Genomic DNA, 22114 nt, shown 5'->3' on the forward strand with positions numbered 1-22114 from the left:
AATAGTTTCCCTGGTGTGAATATTCTGCAACAATGCATAAGATTCTAATAAGATTACTGACATTTAGAAATGGGAGGAAAGGAGCTAAAGGTGTAGGGAAGGTGTGATACGTAGGGGAAGAACAAAAAGGGAAAAAAAAAAAAATGTGAGAGAATGAAAAGATGAAAATAAAGTGTTTGTAGATGGGGAGGGGAGGAGGGGGTGAAGGGAGGGCAGAGGTAAGGGGAAAAAAATGAGAATCAAGACTTGCCATATAAAGGTACATGATCCCAACAATGAATGTAACTGTACTGTATCCCTAAATGTACCAATAAACTCAATAAAAAAAAAAAATAAAAAAAAAAATTGAAAACTACTTGTATTATGTTATGAAGATACATCTCAAGTGGGATAATTTGTTTCATATGCCATGGCAAACGTGTAAACTTTGTTTCCATTTTTTCATTTTCTCATATTTTTCTCTTGTTTCTTTCCCCTACCATTCCCACTTCCCCTACACCTTTAGCCCTTTTCTTCCTATTTCACGTTGTCAATTATCCAATTTGTATCTTATTTACACTTGTAGTTTTTCACACCAGAGAAACTATTAGGTTTTTACAAATGTGTGTCTTGTTTATTTCACAGTTTTTTGAGGTATCTCCATATTGATTTCCACAGTGGTTGCACCAGTATGCACTCCCCCCAACTATGAAGAAGGGTTCCTTTCTCTCCACAAACCAGCTAGCGTTTGTTATTGGTTGATTTCTTATTATTGGTTGATTTCTTTTGGAGTGAGGTGGAATCTTAGTGTTGTTTTCATCTGCATCTCTGAAATGAGCAGTGATGCTGAACATTTATTTCATGTTTACTTGCTGCTTTTACTTCTTTGAAAAATGTCTGCTCATTTCAGATTCCTATTTTTGAATTGTATCTTTAAACTTGGGGTGTCTGATTTTTTTTAAGTTATTTATATATTCTAAATAGTAGTCGTCTGTCTGAGATAGGGCTGCTAACAATATTTTCCCACATTGTAGATTGTCTCTTAGCTCTGTTGGTGGTTTCTCTTGCAGTGAAAAACATTGATGGCATTCCAATTGTTGTTTTTTGTGCTAGTTTCTGTGCTACTGAGGTTTTGTTCATAAAGTCTCTTCCTATGCCAATAAATTCAAGAGTTCTACCTATCTTCCAGTAAGTTTATCATTTCTGTTTTAACATTTAGATCTTTAATCCACTTGGATTTTAGATTTTAATTTAGTTAATGGTGATAGATATGTGTCTAGTTTTAATCTTTGGGCAGATTGAAATCTGGTTTTTCCAACACTATTTATCAAATAGGTTGTCTTTCCTCCAGTAAGGATGGTTGGCTCCTTTGTCAAACATGTGGTGGCTGGGCATATCTGGAGTTGTTTCTACATCTTCTAATCTATTCCATTGATCCTCAGGTCTCTGCCTTTGCCAGGACCATGCTCTTTTTATTACAGTGCTTTTGTAGTATAGTTTCAAGTTGGGGATTGTAATACCACCTATCATGTTCCTGTTGCCTAGAATTGCTTTTGCTATTCTAGATCTCTTCTTGTTCCAAATGAGTTTTTTATTGTTTTATCTAGTTCTGTGAAATATACTGTTGGGATTTCTATTTGGATTGCATTAAATCTATATAGCAGTTTTGGTAATATGGACGTTTTTACTATATTGGTTCTCCCTACACAGGAACAAGGGCTATCTTTCCATTTTCTTACATTCTGTTTGATCTCTTTTTTCAGACTGGTGTTATTTTTTATATATAGGTCTTCTGCTTCCTTTGCTAGTTTGATTCCTAGATATTTCATTTTGGGAGTGCTATTGTGAAAGGAATCATTTCCTTAATTTTTCTCTCAGTGAGTCTATTGCTTGTGTACAGGAAGGCTATTGGTTTTTGAGTGTTGACCTTGTGTCAAGCTACTCTGCTGAATCTGGCAATTAAATCTAGATGTCTTTTAGCAGAGTTTTTTGGGTCTTCTAAGTAGAGTATCATATCATCAGCAAATAATGACATTTTAACTTCTTCCTTTTCTATTTTTATTCCTTTATTGCTTTCTTTTGTCTAATTGCTGCAGCTAATGCTTCCAGAACTATACTAAACTGGAGTGCAAACCATATATCTTAACCATCACAAAATAAATAATATGCAAATATTTTCTGGTAGGATTCTGCTTGATTGTTTGATGTAACTGATGTAAATGGAAAAAAACACAAAATACAATTAAAATTTGGCAAAATGAGAAGAGGAACAATTATTGCTTTTCCACCTGACATACCCAATTCACTTTGAACCACATTTCTAGGTATTGCTAGAGAATAAGTGAGATATTTTAGAATATTCAGTCAGGAGTTTCTGAGTTCCTCCTCTCAAGAGTAAGCATTGAGCTTGGGATAGATATTTTAACTGAGAGCCAACAAAGGGAAAGGAATGTTTGAAGATTGTATTTTCCAAAGTCATGAGGCTCAATATACCTACATTCTTAGAAAAAAAAAAACAAGCACACATACACACACACACACACACACACACTTGTCAACAAGCACAGAGTACTTTTATAATACTGTCATTACAGATACATGTATAAACTTTACAGTTATGAAGATGACAGAATCTCTTTTATTTGGAGCACAGTATGAGGGAGGAGTTCTTTGCAGACTAGGTATCCCCCAGTGTGGCACTATATACCGATGAATTCAATGTCGTCGTACCCAAGGTCTTGTCTCGGGACCAGTGAAGATCCCTCCTCTTCCAGGTTGGAGTAGGCAACTTCTGTTGGAGATTGAGGTGAGATGCCTGTCACAGTAAAGAGAGTCCTTATTTCTGTGATGACAAGAAGTTAGTAGTACTCTTGGAGAAGAAAAAACATGACTTCAGCGACTACAAAATATTGCAAGGTCACAGAGCTACTCTGAACAGTGAGTGGAGATAACTTATACTGACTGCTCTGTTCAAAGCACTGTGTTGATGCCAACAATGACAAAGGAGATGGTTCAATAATGACAAGGAAGGAGAAAGAGGGAGGAAATCCTCAGAAATGGCTGGTCTTATATCCTAAGAAATGGAGACAGGAGATGTCAACTAGATTTGCTTTGTAACTCGTCACAGAGCACACATGACCTCAGAGTGTTCATGAATCCTCCCTTGGCCCCAAAACATGGCAGATCAGCCAAATCCCAGTTTCTTGGTCACCATGGACCACACGTCCCTAGACGAACAGAAAACCTAGTCCTTGGCAATGAGGTCATCTGTCAGCTGAAACAAGGAGAAGAAATTCTCTTTTCTTCCTCCTACTGATAAAAATTTGCCACTTGTTATATGACCACTGCCTGTTGTCCAATAATAGTGGAAAATGTCAACTTTGAACATTTGGTTACAGAAAATTTTATAGTTTATAAATGAAATTTGTCTTACTATTCTACATGTTTATAGGTTATGCTTAACAGTTACAAAGAGCACTACATATATCATCAGGTCACGTGTGTTGGTATGGGTGTGAAGAATGGCAACAAAGCCACAAAATCTGAAGCTCACCCACATGTCGATGTACAAGGGGCAGTAGGTATGAACACAGAGAAAAAATATGTTCCTTCCTTCTCTCAGAAGAGCTGGGATAGTTAAAATAAACTTTTAACAGGGAAAAGTTGACATTGTCTAATGTACAAGGTTACACAGATTCTTTTTTTTTTTCTTTCTTTCTTTTTTTTTGTACCAGGGATCAAACTCCGGTCCTTACACTTGCAAGGCAGGCCACCGAACCACTGAGCTAAATCCCCGGCCCCTCATAGATTCTTATAGTAAAGAAAAATTGGTGTCTGATTGTCTAAACTCAGGTTTTCCATAACAGAGAAGTTGCATGATGGGAGACAGAGCTGTCCACTCACTTGTCTGAGAATCCCTGGCACCACCTCCATCTTCTGGGAAAATGTCCTTCTCAGTCCTCTCAGGAGAGGAAGGAAGTTTAGAATCAGTTAACTCTTCAACATCATCATAGCCATTTTCTGTGACATCAACATGCTGTGCTGGAGGTTCTGAAAACAGTGAATAAGATGGAAGATAAGGCAATGTAAATCTCTCTTAATGCACAAATTCTAACAAATGATGAACACAGGCACCATATTCCAAGGTGGCCCCAAAGCAGATATGTGATCTTAATATTCTTTGAAACCATTTAAATCCCTAAAATATTTCAAATATATTAACATAAATAGTATTCTATTAAAAATCCTCCATTATCAACTTTGTGCTCTGACTTCCAGGTACTATGTTGTGGTTATAATTCAGATTGCAATGTGGAATGTGTATACATTAGGGACCAAGGGAGGTGAATCCAGAACAAGAGAATCCATTTACTTTCCGAGGCAGTAAGGTATACAGAGTTGTGAGGGAGAGGGAGGCCTTGGTTTCTGTAACACAGGGGTAGGTGATCTCACCACTCCCAATCAGGAGACCTGGTGCCAACACCTACTACTGCTGTGCTGACCTCTGGGTCTCATCTCCATGGAGCCCTGCTTTCGTGTGTCCTGTCCCAAGAGTCATGAATTTTCACCACTTGGGAAAGGTCCAAGAAGGACAAATTCCCCTCTGGTCTTCTGGAGAGAAGAGTTCAGGGTAAGAATAGTAAGAGTAAGGTACTCCACACTCCATGTATTTTAGTCATTATTGAAATTACCTTTTAAAAATCTCTCAATATTAATATAAATCATGAGTGTCTTCTTTATCACACTACCTCAGAATGAAAATCCTACTCCCAATTGCTCTTTCTCATCATGGAGGTTTTTACATTACAAATGTCATATTTTTTAAAAATGGCTTTTGAATTTATTGTAGCATATTGCCATATATCTGTGACTCTGTAGAAGTAGCTGTGAATGCCAAGAATATTGAGCATGACTATTCCTATCCTGAAATTATTATTGTGAGAAGACCAAAAAATACATTATTGTGCACTGGAGAGTAGTAACCAACCCCATTCTAATCACAGGACAGCATTCTCTTCAGATGAGACTCCTTCTCACATAAGCAATAAAACGAAGACTTGTCTCTACTACCTGGGGCAGACACGGGATCTCCAGTCTCCTCACTGCCCTCTGTGGAATAGGGGAGTTTAGTCACTGAGTCCTCAGACAGATTTCCTGATAGGGAGAAAAACATCAGACATAGAGACAGAAGAGGCCCAATGTTATGCTCCTGAGAAATTTTGATGCTGTAGACTTGTAGAGTGAAGGCCGAGTGTTTCGACCTTATGAAGAGGCAAACCATATAAGTTAAATTACATCTTCAAATTGTGAAGCTTTTGTACATAAAGAGAGGAAGAGGGGTTTAAGGTGGGGAGGGCATGAGAAATAAGAAGAATCAAGATATATCAAGGTACAAATTAAGATATAATCAGGGTAAAAAATCCATGCAATGAATGTTATCAATATGTAAATCTAAAATGTACCAATACAATTAATTTAAAAAAAAACAAATTGTAGTTGCCAAAGACACCCAACCACTGCCAGTTCATGAACACAGAAGAAAGTATGACACACACCTGGGTTGTCAAATGGGTCCTCCTTCTGTGGTCACACAAGATAATCTATCTCCTCATAAAAGGCCTCATCCAGAGGATCTTCAAAAGTGGATAAGGCTGGAGAAAACAAGAAGAGTTCAGAGATTGCTCCTGGAGGCATTTCCTTACCAAAAGACAAAATCTTCTGTGTCCCCCACACTTGGCTTTGGGGCCACCCCTCTGGGCTTCCGGGTCCCTGTCTTCGTATTGTGCTCTTTGGGGACAGAAGTAGGTTTCCTGACACTACCTGCATCCTACATTCAGTCAAATTCTCACTGTCTACATGCGAAAAAGTAATTTTTAAAGCTCCCACATTCATGATGAAGTCTTTTAAATTTTGAAATGTCAGCAGAGGAGACAGGTTTTTGTTGTTGTTTCTTTCTTTCTTCTCTCTCTCTCTTTTTTTGGGGGGGTATATATGCTGCCAAAATGAGCACAGGAAACAAGTTTTTGAGATAATGAAAATGAAGACCAATTGAATACTACCTAAGAAGTCACACCTTGTCTGATGTTTTCCTTTAAGATTTATATCTAAAATGTCCCCTAAAAGACTGATATTCTGAGATGGGGCCTGCTCAGGAGGGGTGCTTCACTGAGGGTGTGACTTGAAAAAATATATTCTTGTCCTTCTCTCCTTCCCTATGTCTCATTCCTAGCCACCATCATGCCATTCTGCCATAGCATTTTTACCTTGGAGCCAGTAGACCATGGACTAAACCCACTGCAACTGTGAGTTAAAAGAAACCTCTTCCCATTTGAATTGGAGGTGTTGGGTCATTCTGTTCCAGGAATGGAAAAGTGGCAAGCACAGAAAATTGGTAAGCCCAGTACAGACATTTCTGTCACTGTACCTGACTGCATGTTTCAGAAGCCTTTGAAACTGGTTTCCTTGAGAAATTTGGAAAAGTTTTGAGATGCCAGGTAGGGAAGCATAGGCAGAGATTTATGGGAGATTCTGTTCAGAGTTCAGAAGACCAGAATGCTGTCAGGAACATGGACAAAGTAGAAGTAAAGGAAGTTTCAGTTGGCAACAAGAAGACCATTTACAGGGACACTAGAGTACATGTGTGTTGTACCCTGGCAGAAAATTGGTCTTCATTTTGTCCATGTCCTAAGACTTCACGGGAGACTGAGATTATGGGTGTTGAACTCACTAATCTGGCAGAGGAAGCTAGTATTAGGAAGTATTAGTAGCTAGTATTAGAAGCTAGTATTAAGGAAGCTAATATTTAGGATGTGGCATGGGTTCTGTTGGCTGCTTTTAACCAGATTTACAGTTAGAATTAGAATCAGAAAAAGGATCAGCATAGTGATCAGAAAAATTCACAGCTTGGCTAGAAAGGAAGCTCCTGTATAGCTGGGGCCAAAGAAAATGATGGTTGCTGAGAATATTATCATTAATCATGTTTGCATCAGGACAAAAGCAAAGATGGCTTGAGGGCATCTCAGTAAACACCAAGACCCCACCTATCTCAGGTCCAAACTGTAAAACTTTTCTTTGAGAAAAAGTCCCTGGCGTTCCTGTTCAAGAAGGGCCTTCTACAGAAATGCTTCTCTAGGATTTGTTTCATTTTGCCCAGCCATCTAGGCAATCAGCTCTCACTTATGCCATGGTCTGTGGGTACAGCATTACTTCTCAATCCAGTGGCAGACCTTGGTGTAATCCATACTTGTATTAGTTTTAAAGGCACACAGGATGCTATAGTTAGGGGATCATGGAGATTTTCATCCAGATTTCAAAGGAAGCTCTGGGATGCAAGTCAAGGAACGCTAAAGAGAGCAATGGCTGGGAATTTAGCTCAGTAGTTCTGAAATGTACCGGTACAATCAATTTTTTAAAAAAAAACAAATTGTAGTTGCTAAAGACACCCAACCAGTGCCAGCTCAACCAGTGCCTGTCTTCTCTGAAGAGAGAAATGTGTGAAGCTATGAGAATGAAGCCAAAAGTACAATGGAGACCTCAGAAAGTTGGAGATGCCAGAAACAGGAAACATAGGCAGAGGAAAACCATAGGCAGTAAATATAGCCAACCCGAGAGAGAGACCACATGGCCTACACCCATAGGGCCTGGGCTGTCCAAGCCCTTGGATTTCTCATCTTGCCAGAAGTTGTCCCAGGTATGGAACATGGAACTTCTGGTTTTAATGTCAGCCCTGATCAGTTACATTCTCTCTTTGTTTCATTCCTTTATATCCCCATTTTAAAATGGACATATTGACTCTGTGCCAAGTGTTTTACAAGTATTTAACTTTATTTTTAGTTTTCACAGAAGCTCAAAGCTAAAAGTTGCCTGGAGTCTCAGAGGAGATTTTTTACTTATACTTGTCAAAAATGCTGAAACTGTTAAGACACTGGTGACTCTCATAAATGTACTGAATTCATTTTGTATAACAAGATGGACATGAGGCTTCTGGGGGCCATGGGTTGAATGTCATGGCTTAGATTTAAAAATACCCCTCAAAACCCTCCTGTGTTTGCATCATGGGGCACTGTATTCATGGATGGATTAATCCATTGATGAGTTCATAGGTGGAGGGGCTGTTAGAAAGTGGGTCCTGGATGGAAGGGGCAGGAGGCTTGCCTTGGCAGGGCAGATCTCCCCCACCATTGTGGCCACTGTTCAGCACACAGCTTTCCTTTGCCATGACTTTCTGCCATGCAGTTTCTCTTAGAGCCAGCACTGAAACTATGAACTGAAATAATCCTCTTCTCCCCTAAAGTTGTGGGCACCAGATATGTTTTCCCCAGTGTTGGGAAAATGACTAACACATTCTCCCCCGATAAATTCCGGATTGCCAATATCCTGAAGCCTCACCTCGGAGCTCTGCTCTCCATCTGTGCAGCTGAGTCCCCAGGATGATGAGGACCAGGAAGAGGAGGGCTCCCAGGATGATGCAGAGGATCCCAGGTAAAGAAAAAATGCCAGGAACAGGAGCTGAGACTGTGCTGGTGCCTGTGGAGGAAGAGGCTGTGAGTCTTTAGAGAAGGACAAAAGTCTATCTTCCAGCATGCGGATCTCTCTAAAGTGAATCCTTGTCAGCCTTGGAATCCTTGCAGCTGCTACAGTGGAATGAAATGTTATGGTTACTTAAAAAGCCTGATCATCTGGCCTACCCAGATGCAGAAATATCTAAATTCCACAGTGCAGATGCATGAAAATCTAAACGTCTCTATGAGCCAGCTCATGGCAGAAGAATACTTACTTCTAGGGAGGGGAGGAACTGTTGCCCTTTCACCTGGAGAGAAAAGAAGAAAAGCGCAATCACTGCACTGTGTTAGCTGGACAGTCAAGCCATCACTGCACGGGTTCTCTTCCAGATGTCCGGAGCTCAGAGCACATTCTCTGCAGAGCCAGAGATCAGGGCAGAGGGTCGCCTAGGAAACCCTCGGACACACGCCACTCACCTGAGCACCTCACGCCCGCGTCCTCCTCATGCTTGCAGTCGCTCTGTCCCCAGGGCGCCCTGGCACAGTCCCACAGCGAGGACTCCCCGGCCCTGCACCACACCTCATCCAGCCAGATGCTTCCATTTCCGGGGCCAAACGCAGCCTTTCCCGGGGCATCCAGGGCAGGGCCACAGCCCAGCTGCCGACACACCACCTCAGCCTCCGCCAGGCCCCAGGAGTCATCGCACACCGTGCCCCAGGAGCCTTCGTGCCACACCTCCACGCGGCCTGAGCACGCGCTGTCTCCTCCCCTGAGTCGCAGCTTCTCTCTGTCTGGAAAGGCAGCAGCACCTCCTCTCACTGCCCTGGTGGAGGGAAGGAGCCCCTGGGAGCCATGGGGAGGTTGGGAGGACTGAGGTACCTGTGCAGGGGGCAGAATCCGGGCAGCTCTTGGGTCTGGTTCCTGCGGAGACAGTGGGAGCACTGCGTCAGGAGTGGCTGGAGCTGGTCCTCCCCAAAACAAAGATCTCTACACCCTGAGTTCAGTCCAGACAACAGTGGTAGACAGTGGCCTTTAAAGTTAGCAGTTCCTTTAGTTGAATTTTGAAATTAGCTTTTCATTTCAATGTGTAACACTCTCCACATTGCCACACCAAACACAAACACGAACATGCACAGATACACACACCAAAGGTCAGGTCCCACTAGAGGAAGCTCCTGACACCTCTCATTTCCTGTGTGGCCTGTGTCAGTGGGCAGCACAGCGGTCTGCATCACCAGTCAGGAAGGGCAGGGAACCTTCTGTGCATGATATGAAAGGGGCTTAAACATCTATTGAATGAATGAACAGATGTGTCAGTTCTGCTAAATTTAATTCATCTCACTTCTTGATGATCAGAAAAAAAAAAAAAGGAATAGAAATTAATGGCATTGACTTGTAGTGATAAATACCCAGCATTAAAATAAAATTTGTACACAAAAGTGATATGTATTCAAAATTTCCTTTAAAATTTTTTTCATTAAGATGTAATGGATATTATAAAAGCTACAAAGGAGATAAAACTGAGCAAGGTCTCTCTGTGTGTGTATGAGAGAGAGGGAGAGAGGGAGAGTCAAGAGGAACAAAAAAAGTTGAAAGCAGTGAGAGACCCATGAAAAGACAAAACAAGGAAAGATGAAAGGAAGGGAAGAAGAATGAGCACTTGGTTTTTCATATTACATTTTTTTCTCATTGAGTTTATGGCTGCTTTCTAAGCATACAGTACAGTTACAGTGAGCACTTGGTTTTTTTATATCCTGCATGTGTACTTGCTTTAATCTAATGGACACAGTGTAAGCAAAAAATCTCAGTCATTTCTATACAGGTATGAAAATGTAAAATGGAAATTATTGGTTTTGAATTGTTAAGTAAAAAAAAGCTAACATAGCAATAATATGTATGCATAATGCCAATGTTGTGAAATGAAAATATGCCATCAAAGTCTACCTATTCATGGATAAATTAATTTTGAGATATTTCTCTAAAATCAATAATTATATATAACCTAGGTTAATATTAATGGACAAGAGGGAGTGTGATGCAATGGATTTTTCTTTTTACATTTTTATATAACTTTCTTACAGTGAGTGAATCATACTTTTGTAATTTAAGTGAAATAGGGAATGGTTTCTGTCTGAATCTTAAATGACTGCTGTAAAAAACATAAATTCCCTACACTCAAGCATGAACAAATCCAGCATCATCATGTGTGGCCAATTCAGAGAGAGAGAAAGGCAGGGTATAAGGGAAGGTGGGCTGGCCACCCCTCCCTGCCTCCAGTGCTCCGGAGATCATCGGGGCAGAAGCTGAGCTAAGGAGGAGTGGAAAGCGCAAGGTGCAGCCCTCAGCGTGGCTCAGTCTAGCAGCTGATCAGGGAGAGAAGTTCCAACCCAGGCAGACAGAATGAGAAGAGCAATCGGCAAGGTGGAGGGGTCACCAGGAATAATGTAAAACAGAGAGTTGTTGAACGGTGTCAAGAAGTCAAGAGGAAGTAGAAGATAATTGCTGTTATGTTTCTATTTTCTTACTGATTCTGAGGAGTATGAAAATCTAAGGTTTAATTAAAGTAAGTTCAGCATTGCCACAGTCACATAAGGTGAAGACAGTGACTCCTGACCATTCTTTTTGGAGGTTTTGGAGGTGATGAGGAGAGAAAAGTGTTGAGCAACTTTCCCCCTCACCCTCTTTCTGCTCTGACCATGACGGGATTTTCTCAACACCTCAGCGGTCCCATGCTCCTCCCACCTCTGTATTCACATTGCTCAAAGTGTTCATCAGAATATTATTAGATCATACTTCGTATGCTCAATTCAGTCTCTCTGAGATTATTCACATGAATTGCTGTCAGCAGAACTCTATTTCTGCTGTTGAAATAAAAAATAAACATGGATTAAATAATCTAAAACTCAAAAAGTCATTTGGTAGACATATTGAAATCCAGCCCTTACATATGAAATCATGAAATTTCCCTAAATGACGACCTACACGGCTGGGAGAGATGCATATAACTAGACATTAGGTCACCTGTACATGTGATAAAAGCTGCATCCCTTGGTCGGCAAGATCTGGGATTCCAAGCTTCAGAAGGACACTGCCAGAGGGAGGTATCCGTTTTCCTACACTGGATTCCATCCACCCACAGGGGTCTAGAACTTTCCCTGGCAGCAACAGCAGAGTTGAGGGTCCCACTGCCCCCACAGCCAAGCTGTCTGCAGATCACGGACAAGGTCATGTCTTCCATAGGTGTACGGCAGACACTGCCCCACGTCCCATTGTAGAAAATCTCCAGCCACCCAGAGCACTCCTGGTCCTCGCTCACCATCCTGAGAGCCATGAACTCTGAAACAGAACCAGGCACAGAAATCAGTCAACGTTTAGTGCTCTTTTACTTTACAAGGAGGAAAACTCATTGTTGGCCGTGCTGAGGAAGTGACCTCTACATGGAGAGAAGGGAGCTTTACCTTTTTCCTGCTTTGCAATCTTGACCCTGTCACGGTATTTCTACCACGGTGAGGTAAAGAAAAAGGACAGGCAGGGGATTCTGACCTGAGGGCTCTGCAGGGAGCAAAGGCTGATTGCTGCTTCCTGAATAAACATCTGAAAAGAGTGTGTGAAGGCAATGTGTGTAGTAGAGAAGTGAATATGTTCACCTCCTGTACCTTAGAGCCTACAAATGCGTTCCCTCACTTGGCAAAGGGGCTTTGCAGATCGGATTAAACAAGGGCTTTCAGTAAGTGAGATTATCCTGGGTTTTCTGGATTAACTCGGTGAGCCCAATTCCATAACATCCTTATACTGTAGCCTAATGGCAGATAACATATTTATGACCTTGGTCACATGAAGATATTAATGTACAAAATTGGTCAGAGAGTTGTAATGCATTTGGTTTGAAGGAGCCAAGGCAGGCAGGCAGTTTCTAGAAGCTAGAAGAGGCAAGGATATGGGACTCCCCTGAGCATCTGAGTAATGGAGCCCTCCTGACACCTTGTTTTCAGCTCAGCCAGATGTGGCTCAGCCTTCTACTTACACAACTGTAAGGTAATAGGTTATGTAGTTTGAGGCCACTAACTCTGGTAATTCATTACAGCAACAATGGAAGCCAGTACAGTGGACCTCAGGGTTTGTGCACACAGGGATCTGACAAACACTGTAGGAAGCGACTGTCAGGTGAGAGAGCTGAGAAGGAAGAACAGACGCTCACCTGCCGCAGGAGGAAGTGAGAGCACCTCATCTTCCCCTCTGCTAGACACATAGACCCTGGGGAAGGAGCCTGCCCACCTCTGCCCCACTCAGCTACTGTCCACCTCTCATCTTGCGGTCAGAGGCCATCCTGGAGACCCTCCTTCCTGTGACAGTGTGAGCACAGACCTGAACAGATGACCCCCGCATCCTCCTTGTGCCTGCAGTCGTGCTGTCCCCAGCCCCGGGAAGGGCACTTCCACACGTGGGACTCCTCTCCTGTGCAGTTCAGCTCATCCAGCCAGACAGGCCCCAATCCCTGCCCAAAATGAGCAGAGGCCATGGCGTTGAAGGCCACGCCACAGCCCAGCTGTCTGCACACCACGTGGGCATCACGCAGGTCCCAGCTGTCGTCACAGATGGTGCCCCAGGAGCCCTGGTGTAGGATCTCCACTCTGCCTGCACAGCGACCGCCCCCGTCCACCAGGCGCAGCTGTCTGCTGTCTGAGGAGAGACAGAGTCAGGTCAGTGAGGCCAACGCAGCGGAGAGCAGGTTCTGCCCTGGGGACGTCCTCACCTGAGCAGTGGGCAGCTTGCACCTCTGAGGCTGCGGAGCCTGCTGGGTCAGACAGGGCGTCATCGCACTGGGGCAGCAGCTGGGTCTGGTTTCCTGCCAAGAGGGTGAGAATGGGAGAGAACCTGAGTTACACGAAGTACAGTTTAGAGATGGTGGATGGGATAGAAACTGAAACGGGAGTAAGATTTCCTATCTTTAGTGCTCAACTTCTGTATGGAGATATTTACTGTCGAGTAGACCAGACTTATTTGTTTGAAGTTCAATGCTAAGAATGAGTAGGAAAGCAGAAATATATCAACACTACATGAAATCACTGAAGAGTTCCCAGGCCAACTAAACTTTTTGGTTGCCAAAACGTCACGGGGATGTAAAGGACCACATGAGCCATCTTCTTGAGAAATCTATTCATTCACAGGTAATTGCTCAGACACAGAAAACCTCAACAGAGTATTTGACAGATTCACGGCTCCAGGGGACCAAGTATAATGTAAGGCTGACCAAGAGGAAGAACCAAAAATGTTGGTTAAACAACCAAATATGTTAAACATGTTAATATATGCTAAACAAATATGTTGTATCACAGAAGAAAGGGTGAATTAAAAGTAGACTATTCTTCTTTTTTCCTCATTGAGCTTATTGGTACATTTTAGGTACACAATACAGTTACATTCATCATTGTGATCTTGTACCTTTACATGACAGGTCTTGGTTCTCACTTTTTCCTCTTGTACATGCCCTCCTTTCATCCCCTCCTCCCTTCCCTATTTTATTTTGTACTCACTTCGGCAGCGTAAAATAAAAAAATTTATTTCCATTTTTTTCATTTTCTCATATTTTTTACCTTATTTCCTTTCCCCTACCCTTCTCACTTCCCCTACACCTTTAGCCCTTTTCTTCCTATTTCACATTGTATATTTAAAAAGTAAACTATTCTTCACAGGCATGGATATTCAGTTTCTGACCACTTCATCCTTTTTTGAATAAGGTGATTTACTCTTAAAGTTCATAGTTTATCAAACAAAAATTAAACCTTTTATGAAGTATTTCTGTCATCTAACATACTTGTCAATCAAAAATACTCATATTGAATATTTCAGTAGAAAACCAAGATTTAAAAAAAATATTTTTGACATACTATCCAGCTACTGCAGTTACCTCACAGAGAGTTTAAATAGCTGTGGTTCAAATGCCAAATACTCACAATGAATGTAAACATTGTATATCATAAACTGAGCTCAGAATAATAATAACAAAAAGAATGAAAATGGGTAAAGGGGACATAGAGGTGGAGGGATGGAGGTGGCTGGAAAGAGTAAGGGGATTAAGAAAGAAGCAAGCTGTGTTATGTACAGGTACCTCCTCCCCAAGATGTATATATTCTTCATGTACTGCAAACATGTACTAATAAAATTAAACTAAAATAAATACTATGTTAGGAAAATGGAATGATATGGTGTGTATCTCAGATAAATCATAACAAAAATTCAATAAGGTTTAACAACAAATAAACAGACAAAATTAACTTGAAGTCTGAATCTAAGAACAAAGTAGATAGCAAGATAGAAACAGTATAATGAAAGAAGGCAGGAAATACAGAAAACCAGAAGAAGAGCAAAAGGGAAATATCAGAATGATGAGAAGACCTAAAATTCCTATGTAATTGTTCAGTGTTCAGTGTCACAATTGGCAAAGTAAAAGTAGAAAGTGGAAAATACACAATGTGGGATGTTCAATGCATCTATGGTTTTAATCACACACAGATAATCTGTGATACTGCATCCTTTGATAAGTGGGGTTTGTTGCTCCTCCTTTGACTCTGGGCTGACCTTGGAGAGCTGCTTATGAGCAAAACCATGAAGTGGAGCCATTTTTATTGTAGCACAGCTCATAACAGCTGAGGTATGGGATCAACATAGGCTCTCAACAGGGAAATGAATACAAATTTGATTTTATAAATATATATGCTATAAAGATTAATAAAATCCTGTCATTTAAGCAAAATGCATGGAACTAAAGTTCTTTGTCATAAAAAACTGAGAATACATTGACTTGAATGTGTCTGCCTCTATTTGCTACAGGAGGAAATAGTACTCAGAGCACTAGACATGTCCAGTTTGGTATTAATAACCCGTGTTATGCAACAACTTAAGGGAGACCAGTACTGTTATTAATTTTGCTAATATTATCTTTTAAATTTCTACTTTGGAAAGAAGTCAAAGCTGAATTGCATTTGTGTAGGACAGACTCAAATATCACCTAATTGTGCTATCATAATACGCAACTTTTCATTTATTGCCAAAATCCAAGCTGAGGACATTCTGGGCAATAATAGGCCTATAGCCTTCAAAATAACAATGTCTTCAGACACAAAGAGAATTTCATGTGTTCCATCCACATTAAACAACGCTAATGATAGATAATAAAATTAAACACATCTGCTCAAATTACTTACAGTGCACAACATACTTGGGGAAATAGCTAAATTCTGGTTAAGGCTTAATCTAAATAACTACTTTATCACAAGATTAAGTTGTGTAATTTGGCAACTGTACATAACGAAAATCTTTAAGGTATTTTAGGGGTAAATTGACATCATGTCAGCCGCATTGATTTAATTGGTCATTCAGGAAGTTTGTACATATTTAGTGAGAAATGGAGCAGGCAAAGGGTCACAATACAGCAAAATATCAATATTGGAGAATCTGAGGAGACATATTATTCTTGCCACTTGTCTATAATTATGAACTTATGTAAAAGATATTTTAAAATCCCACCAAATTAGAAAGTCTACAACAAGTTGGAAAATCCATTACTAGGAGGTTTCACTGAGCAATACTAATAGTATCAAAATTTTTAAACAGAAGAAAATCCAATAAAGGTGTTTAAAACCTCTGAGATAAATTAAAGACATAAATAAATTGAGGGCTATGACTTGCAAATGAACGTGGAGACTCAATATTCTTATTCAATTATCTCCAAATTCATATGATGGTGAAATTTGATCTCATTTAACATACCAATGCTTTTTTGAAGTAATTACGACAAAGTGATTGTGGATTTTATATAGACCAAGAATGACCAGCACATTTGACCAAAAAAGAAGAAAAATCAATAAGTAATATTAAGGTGATTCTTTCTGATTGAATGAACATACCATAAAGTTACAATAATTAAGAAGGTATGGTACTAGTAAAAGACAAATGACAGATTGTAATAGAACAGTGTAGAAACAGAATGGAAGACATCTGCAGTGTTTTTTACAAATGATTTCTTTGAATATTCTTTGCCTTGACGTGAATGCTTACTAATAAATGAGAAGGTTGTGGCACTACAAAGTTTTGAAGTCAGTTCTCCTTGTTTTCTGCTCTCACAGGCATGGGAATCCAGGACCCTGAGCCCCGCCCTCTGAGTGCTCTCACCTGAGCAGACCACCACGGCCGCGTTCCCAGGGGTGCAGGCAGGGACGCCCAGGGCGCTCACAGGACAGTTCCACAGGAAGGACTCTGTCCCCGAGCAGTGGAATCGGTCTGGCCAGATCTCACCTCCTCCTCCTCTGGCAGAGTGCGCTCCTTTTGGGGTGGGGAGGGCGATCCCGCAGCCCACCTGGCGGCACACGACTTGGGAATTTGCCGCGCTCCAGTGGGAGGCACAGAGCATTCTCCAGTTCTCAAATTTGCGCATCTCCACCTGCCCTGCACACGGAGAGGGGCCGCTGCTCCTGAGCCGGACTTCGGTGAGCTCTGAGGTGAGAGGACGGGGTCAGAAAGGTGTTCTTACCATGCCATGTGCAGAGGGAGAGGGGCTGCTGAGTCTCACCTGAGCAGACGACCTGAACTGTCCCTGTGTGGCCGCAGCTGCCCCCAGGACAGGGTGTTCTGGGGCACAACCAGAGCTCGGGCTCCTGCCCCTCACACCGGAACTCTTCAGCCCACATCTGTCCAGCATCCACTCTGAAGGACAGGTCCTCCCGGACAGACACAGCCTTGCCACACCCCAGCTCTGCACAGATGACCTGGGCGGTGGACAACGTGAAATTTGCAGCGGACACTGGAGTCCACCCTCCCCCAGGGTTCACTTCCACTCGGCCTGAGCAGGGCCCGACTCCTGCAGCCAGACGCAAAAATCCTAAGGGAAGGAAAACAAAACATGTATACAAAATGACAAAACAAATATGCATTTTCTTTTCAAGTTTAGAAGCAAAAGTCATGGGCAATGAAAAGTGTAGGTCTCCCTTCATCCAGGTTGATATGTGGGAGAGTATTCAACATTTGGTGTCAAAATGGGACGATCAAAAGCAAATGCTTAAAAGGTGAAATTTATAGACACAGCTCAGAATAAATATTTTATCAAGACTTGTTATTCTATGTTTTAAAGTGGTCATTTTCTGTCTCTTGGCTGTATACTTCCTTTCTAAATTCTGTATCCAAAGAATATGAACTCAGTGAAGAACTGGACTTTGCTTATTATTTCCACAATTTCTTAATTTATGGTACTGGGGATTGAACCCCAGGCTTTCACACTGACCACATTCACAACCATCCCTGCCCTTTATTACAAAGTCTCCCTAAGTTATTAAATAGGTCTGGCTGTTATCAAACTTTTAATTTTTCTTGTCCTACACATCCCCCTTTTTCGTTATATAATATATAACATATATTGTATAATAATCCCTTCTATGTTAACATTTGCTAGTGAATGAAATTTTTCTACATTTATTGAAACCTCAAAATTTACATTTCCTTCCCAGTTAGTAATGAGAGAAAATTGCACTAACTGGACTACAGCACAAACTAGATCATTGGAAGTAAAATTCCTGGGATTCCTCACATCCTTCTTCCCATTAAAGAAGACAGAAATTGTAGGTGGTGATTAAGTGATTAAGAAGTGATTAAGACCCTGGAGAGTGTTTGTGTACTTATTCGCAGTAATGCTTGGAATAAGGTATTTCAAGCTTTAAAAGAAAACAACCCCAACCTAGGCTGATATACCCTGCAAAATTATCTTTCAAAATTTTTGAGATATAAGATACTTCAGTGACAAAGAACACCTGAGAAACTTCATGAATACCAAACCACCACTCCAAACAATTTTTTAAAATATCCTGGGAAAAGACAATAAAGGTCACAGCACCATAAGGCCCAACAGAGCAAATCCAACAGGTAAAAATTTAAAGAGAGGAGAAAAATAAAGGAGAATCAACAACAGCAAAATAACATGACAATGATGTCAATATATGTAAGTTATAACCATCAATGTCAGTGGCCTCAATTTACCAATCAAAAGAAATAGAGTGGCAGAATTGATTAAGAAGAAAAATCTAACAATATGCTGTCTATAAGAAACACACCTACTTAAAAAAGAAACTCATAGACTAAAAGTAAAAGGATGGAAAATAATTCATTATGTGATAGGAACCTGGAAAAAAGCAAGGGTGACAATCTTATGGGCAGACAAAGTAAATTTCAAGCCAAAACTAAGAGAGAAACGAAGGTCAATATATCCTTATAAAGGGAACAATCAAACAGGAAGAGTTGACAATCATAAATATATATGCACCAAAAATTAATGCTCCCAACTATACAAAATAAATATTATAGGACACTAAACACCAAATAAGCACTAATGCAATTGTACTGGGGGCATCAATATCCCATTGTCACAATAGACAGATCATTTGGATTAAAAATCCACAATGAAATGCTGAACTGAACCAAGCTTTTGAACAAATGAACTTCATAGACATCTACAAAGTATTCCACACCACAAAGTCAGAATATATGCTCTTTTCAGCTGCACATGGGTCATTTTCCAAAATAGACCACATACTTGCTCATAGAACATGTTAAAGTAAATACAAAGAAATTGAAGTTATCCCCTGTATATTATAAGACCATAGTGCAATTCAATGGGAGATCAATAGCACAAGAAATCATAAGAAATTCACAAACACATGGGAACTGAATAATACTCTCCTGAACAAACAATGGGTCACAGAGGAAATTAAAGAAAAAATTAGATCATTTTTACAGTTTAGTAACAATGCCAGTACAACATATAGGAATCTATGGGATAAATGAGAGCAGTTTTAAATGGGAAATTCATAGAAGTGAATGCCCACACTAGCAAAACAGAGCAAGCTCAAATAAACAACCTAATTGTGAATCTTAAGCTCCTAGAAAAAGAACAGCAAGAGAAACCCAAAGTTCAGACAAGGGAGGAAATTATAAAGATCACAGCAAAATCAATGCAATGGAAACTAAGAGAATGATACAAAAAATCAATGAATCAAAGAGTTGGTTTTTTGAAAGAATAAATAAAATCAATAAACCCTTAGCCAACCTGGTGAAAAAAAAGGAAAGCAAAGGCTCACATCCATGCAATTAGGAATGAAAAAGGTGAAGTCACAACAGATCAAGCAGAAATCCAGAGGATCATCAATACCTACTTTGGGAAACTATGATCTAAAAAAATGGAAAACACAGGAGAAATGGACAGATTTCTTGATACTTACAAATTACCAAAGTTGAACACATAGGATAAAAACATTCTAAACATCCCAATCACAATCAGTGAAATTGAAAATATAATTAAAAGTTTACCAGCAAAGAAAAGCTCAGGTCCTGATAGATTCACTGCAGACTTTTACAAGACATTTAGAGAAGAATTACTGCCACTACTATTGAAACTTTTGAATAGTTTCTCTGGTGTGAAAGATGAAAAGTGTATATAATGATCCAAATGTATAATAGATATTGTGCAATAGGAGGACAGGTCTAAAAGAGTAGAGGAAGTGGGAGGAGTAGGGTAAAAGTAAAAAGGGAAAAGAAACAAGTATGTGAAAAGAAAAAACATGGAAACAATGTCTTTGTAAGCAGGGAAGAATGGAGGGTCTGAAGGGAAGACAGGAGAATGGGAAAAATAAGAACAAAAATAAGTCATGAAAAGGTACAAGATCCCAATAATGAATGTAACTGTATTGTATAACTAAAATGTACCAATAAACTTAATAAAGATTTTTTAAAACCCACCAACCAAACAAAAGAACAAAATACTACAAGTAGTTAGGGAAAAGAAACAAATCACATACAAAGTAGAGCCCATCAGAATCACAGCAGACTTTTCATCGCAAACCCTCAAGTTAAGAGGAGCATGGAGTGATGTATTTTAAGCCCTAGAAGAAAACAACCTCCAATCCAGATTTTACGTACCCTGCAAAACTACCTTCCATAATGGATAGAGAATAAGATAATTCCATGACAAAGAGCACTGTAGGAACATCTTAAATACCAAACCAGCAGTGCAAACATTCTAAACAATAAACTAGGAAAAGACAATGAGAGTCACAACTCCATGAAATCCAACAAAATTAGTCCGTCAGGCAAGGCAAGAAATTAAATGCCAAGAAGAGGAGAAATCCAACAACAGGAAAACATCATGACAAGGATAAGTCAATACATATCAGTTATACCCATCAATGTTAATGGTCTCAATATACCAAATGAAAGAAATAGACTGGCAGAATAAGTCAAGAAGCAAGATCCAACAATATGCTGCATACAAGGAATGCACTTAATTCAAAAACAAACTCATTGATTGGATGTGAAAGGTTGGAAAGCAATACTCCATGTGACAGAAACCCCCAAAAAAGCAAAAGGAGCAATCCTCTTTTCAGATCAATGGATTTCAAAACAACACTAATTAAGAGAGGTAAAGAAGGCCACTACATCCTTCTAAAGGGAACAATCCATGGTAAAAGATAGCAATCATAAATATATATGCACAAATATTAGTATACACCACTATATAAAACAAATACTGACAAACATGAAAAGTCAAATAAGCATTAATACAGTAATAGTGGAAAACTCAATACCTCACTATCACAAATAGATCAAGTAGACAAAAAAATAAACAATGAAATACTAAATTCAATCAAACTCTTAAAGAAAAGATTTAACAGATCTTTACATAGTATTCCATCCCACAAAAATCAGAATAAACATTCTTTTCAGCTGCACATGGGTCATTCTCCAAAATAGACCACATATCTGTTCATAGAACACAATTTAACTAAATGCAAAGGAAGTGAAGTTATCTCCTATATATAAAATCAGACCAGTGTGATTAAGTTGGAGATCAGTGGCAAAAGAAACTCCAAGAATTTCATAAACACATGCAAATTGAACAACACACTTTTGAACAACAAATGCAGCACAAAGGAAATTAAAGAAGAAATCAGACAGTTTCTACAGTTAAATGACAAAACGGGGGCAGGGGATTTAGTTCAGTGGTGTGACCACCTGCCTTGCAACCACAAGATCCCAAGTTCGATCCTGGGACCAAACATAGGGGTGCGGGGGAGACAGAGAAAGCAAAGGCAACATATAGGAATCTGTGGGACACAATGAAAGCAGTCTTATGAGGGAAATTCATATCAATGAATACTCATATCAGGAAAACACTGTATTGGTGCAACCTCTGTGGAAATCAATATGGAGATACCTTAAATAACTAGGATTAGAAGTCCCATTTGACACAGCTATTCCCCTCTCGGTGTCTTCCGAAAAGAACTAAAAGAATCATACCACAGTGATATATGCTCACCCATGTTTATGGTGGCACAGTTTGTAATAGCTAAAGCTTGGAAACAGCCTAATTGTCCATCAACTGGAGACTGGATAAAGAAGATGTGGGGTTTTTATAAAATGGAGTACACTCAGCCATAAAGAATGAGAAACTAGAGACATTTATAGCTAAGTGGATGCACATTGAGAACATACTCTTAAGTGAATTAATAGGACACACATGTGTAAATACCAGTTTCTCTGATGTGATAAACTAAAAATGTAAATAAAAATCAAAATGTATAATTGATATCAT

At 40.0% G+C, this 22114-nt stretch overlaps 1 protein-coding gene across 1 annotated transcript in view; it reads right to left on the reverse strand.

Moving 5' to 3' along the window:
• Window positions 1-2628: 2628 nt before the first annotated feature.
• Window positions 2629-22114, reverse strand: part of LOC104850747 (antigen WC1.1) — a 186237-nt gene continuing 166751 nt past the window's right edge. The window contains 12 exon segments of the mRNA XM_033766309.1: window positions 2629-2794; window positions 3883-4029; window positions 5050-5133; window positions 5535-5630; window positions 8368-8520; window positions 8949-9272; window positions 9361-9402; window positions 11503-11817; window positions 12847-13161; window positions 13235-13327; window positions 16654-16974; window positions 17051-17359. Coding sequence (XP_033622200.1) covers window positions 2679-2794; window positions 3883-4029; window positions 5050-5133; window positions 5535-5630; window positions 8368-8520; window positions 8949-9272; window positions 9361-9402; window positions 11503-11817; window positions 12847-13161; window positions 13235-13327; window positions 16654-16974; window positions 17051-17359 — 2315 coding nt within the window. The 3' untranslated portion in view covers window positions 2629-2678.

The sequence above is a fragment of the Fukomys damarensis genome, unplaced genomic scaffold, assembly GCF_012274545.1.
Source record: "Fukomys damarensis isolate Sample0158 unplaced genomic scaffold, DMR_v1.0_HiC HiC_scaffold_19, whole genome shotgun sequence".
NCBI lineage: Eukaryota > Metazoa > Chordata > Mammalia > Rodentia > Bathyergidae > Fukomys > Fukomys damarensis.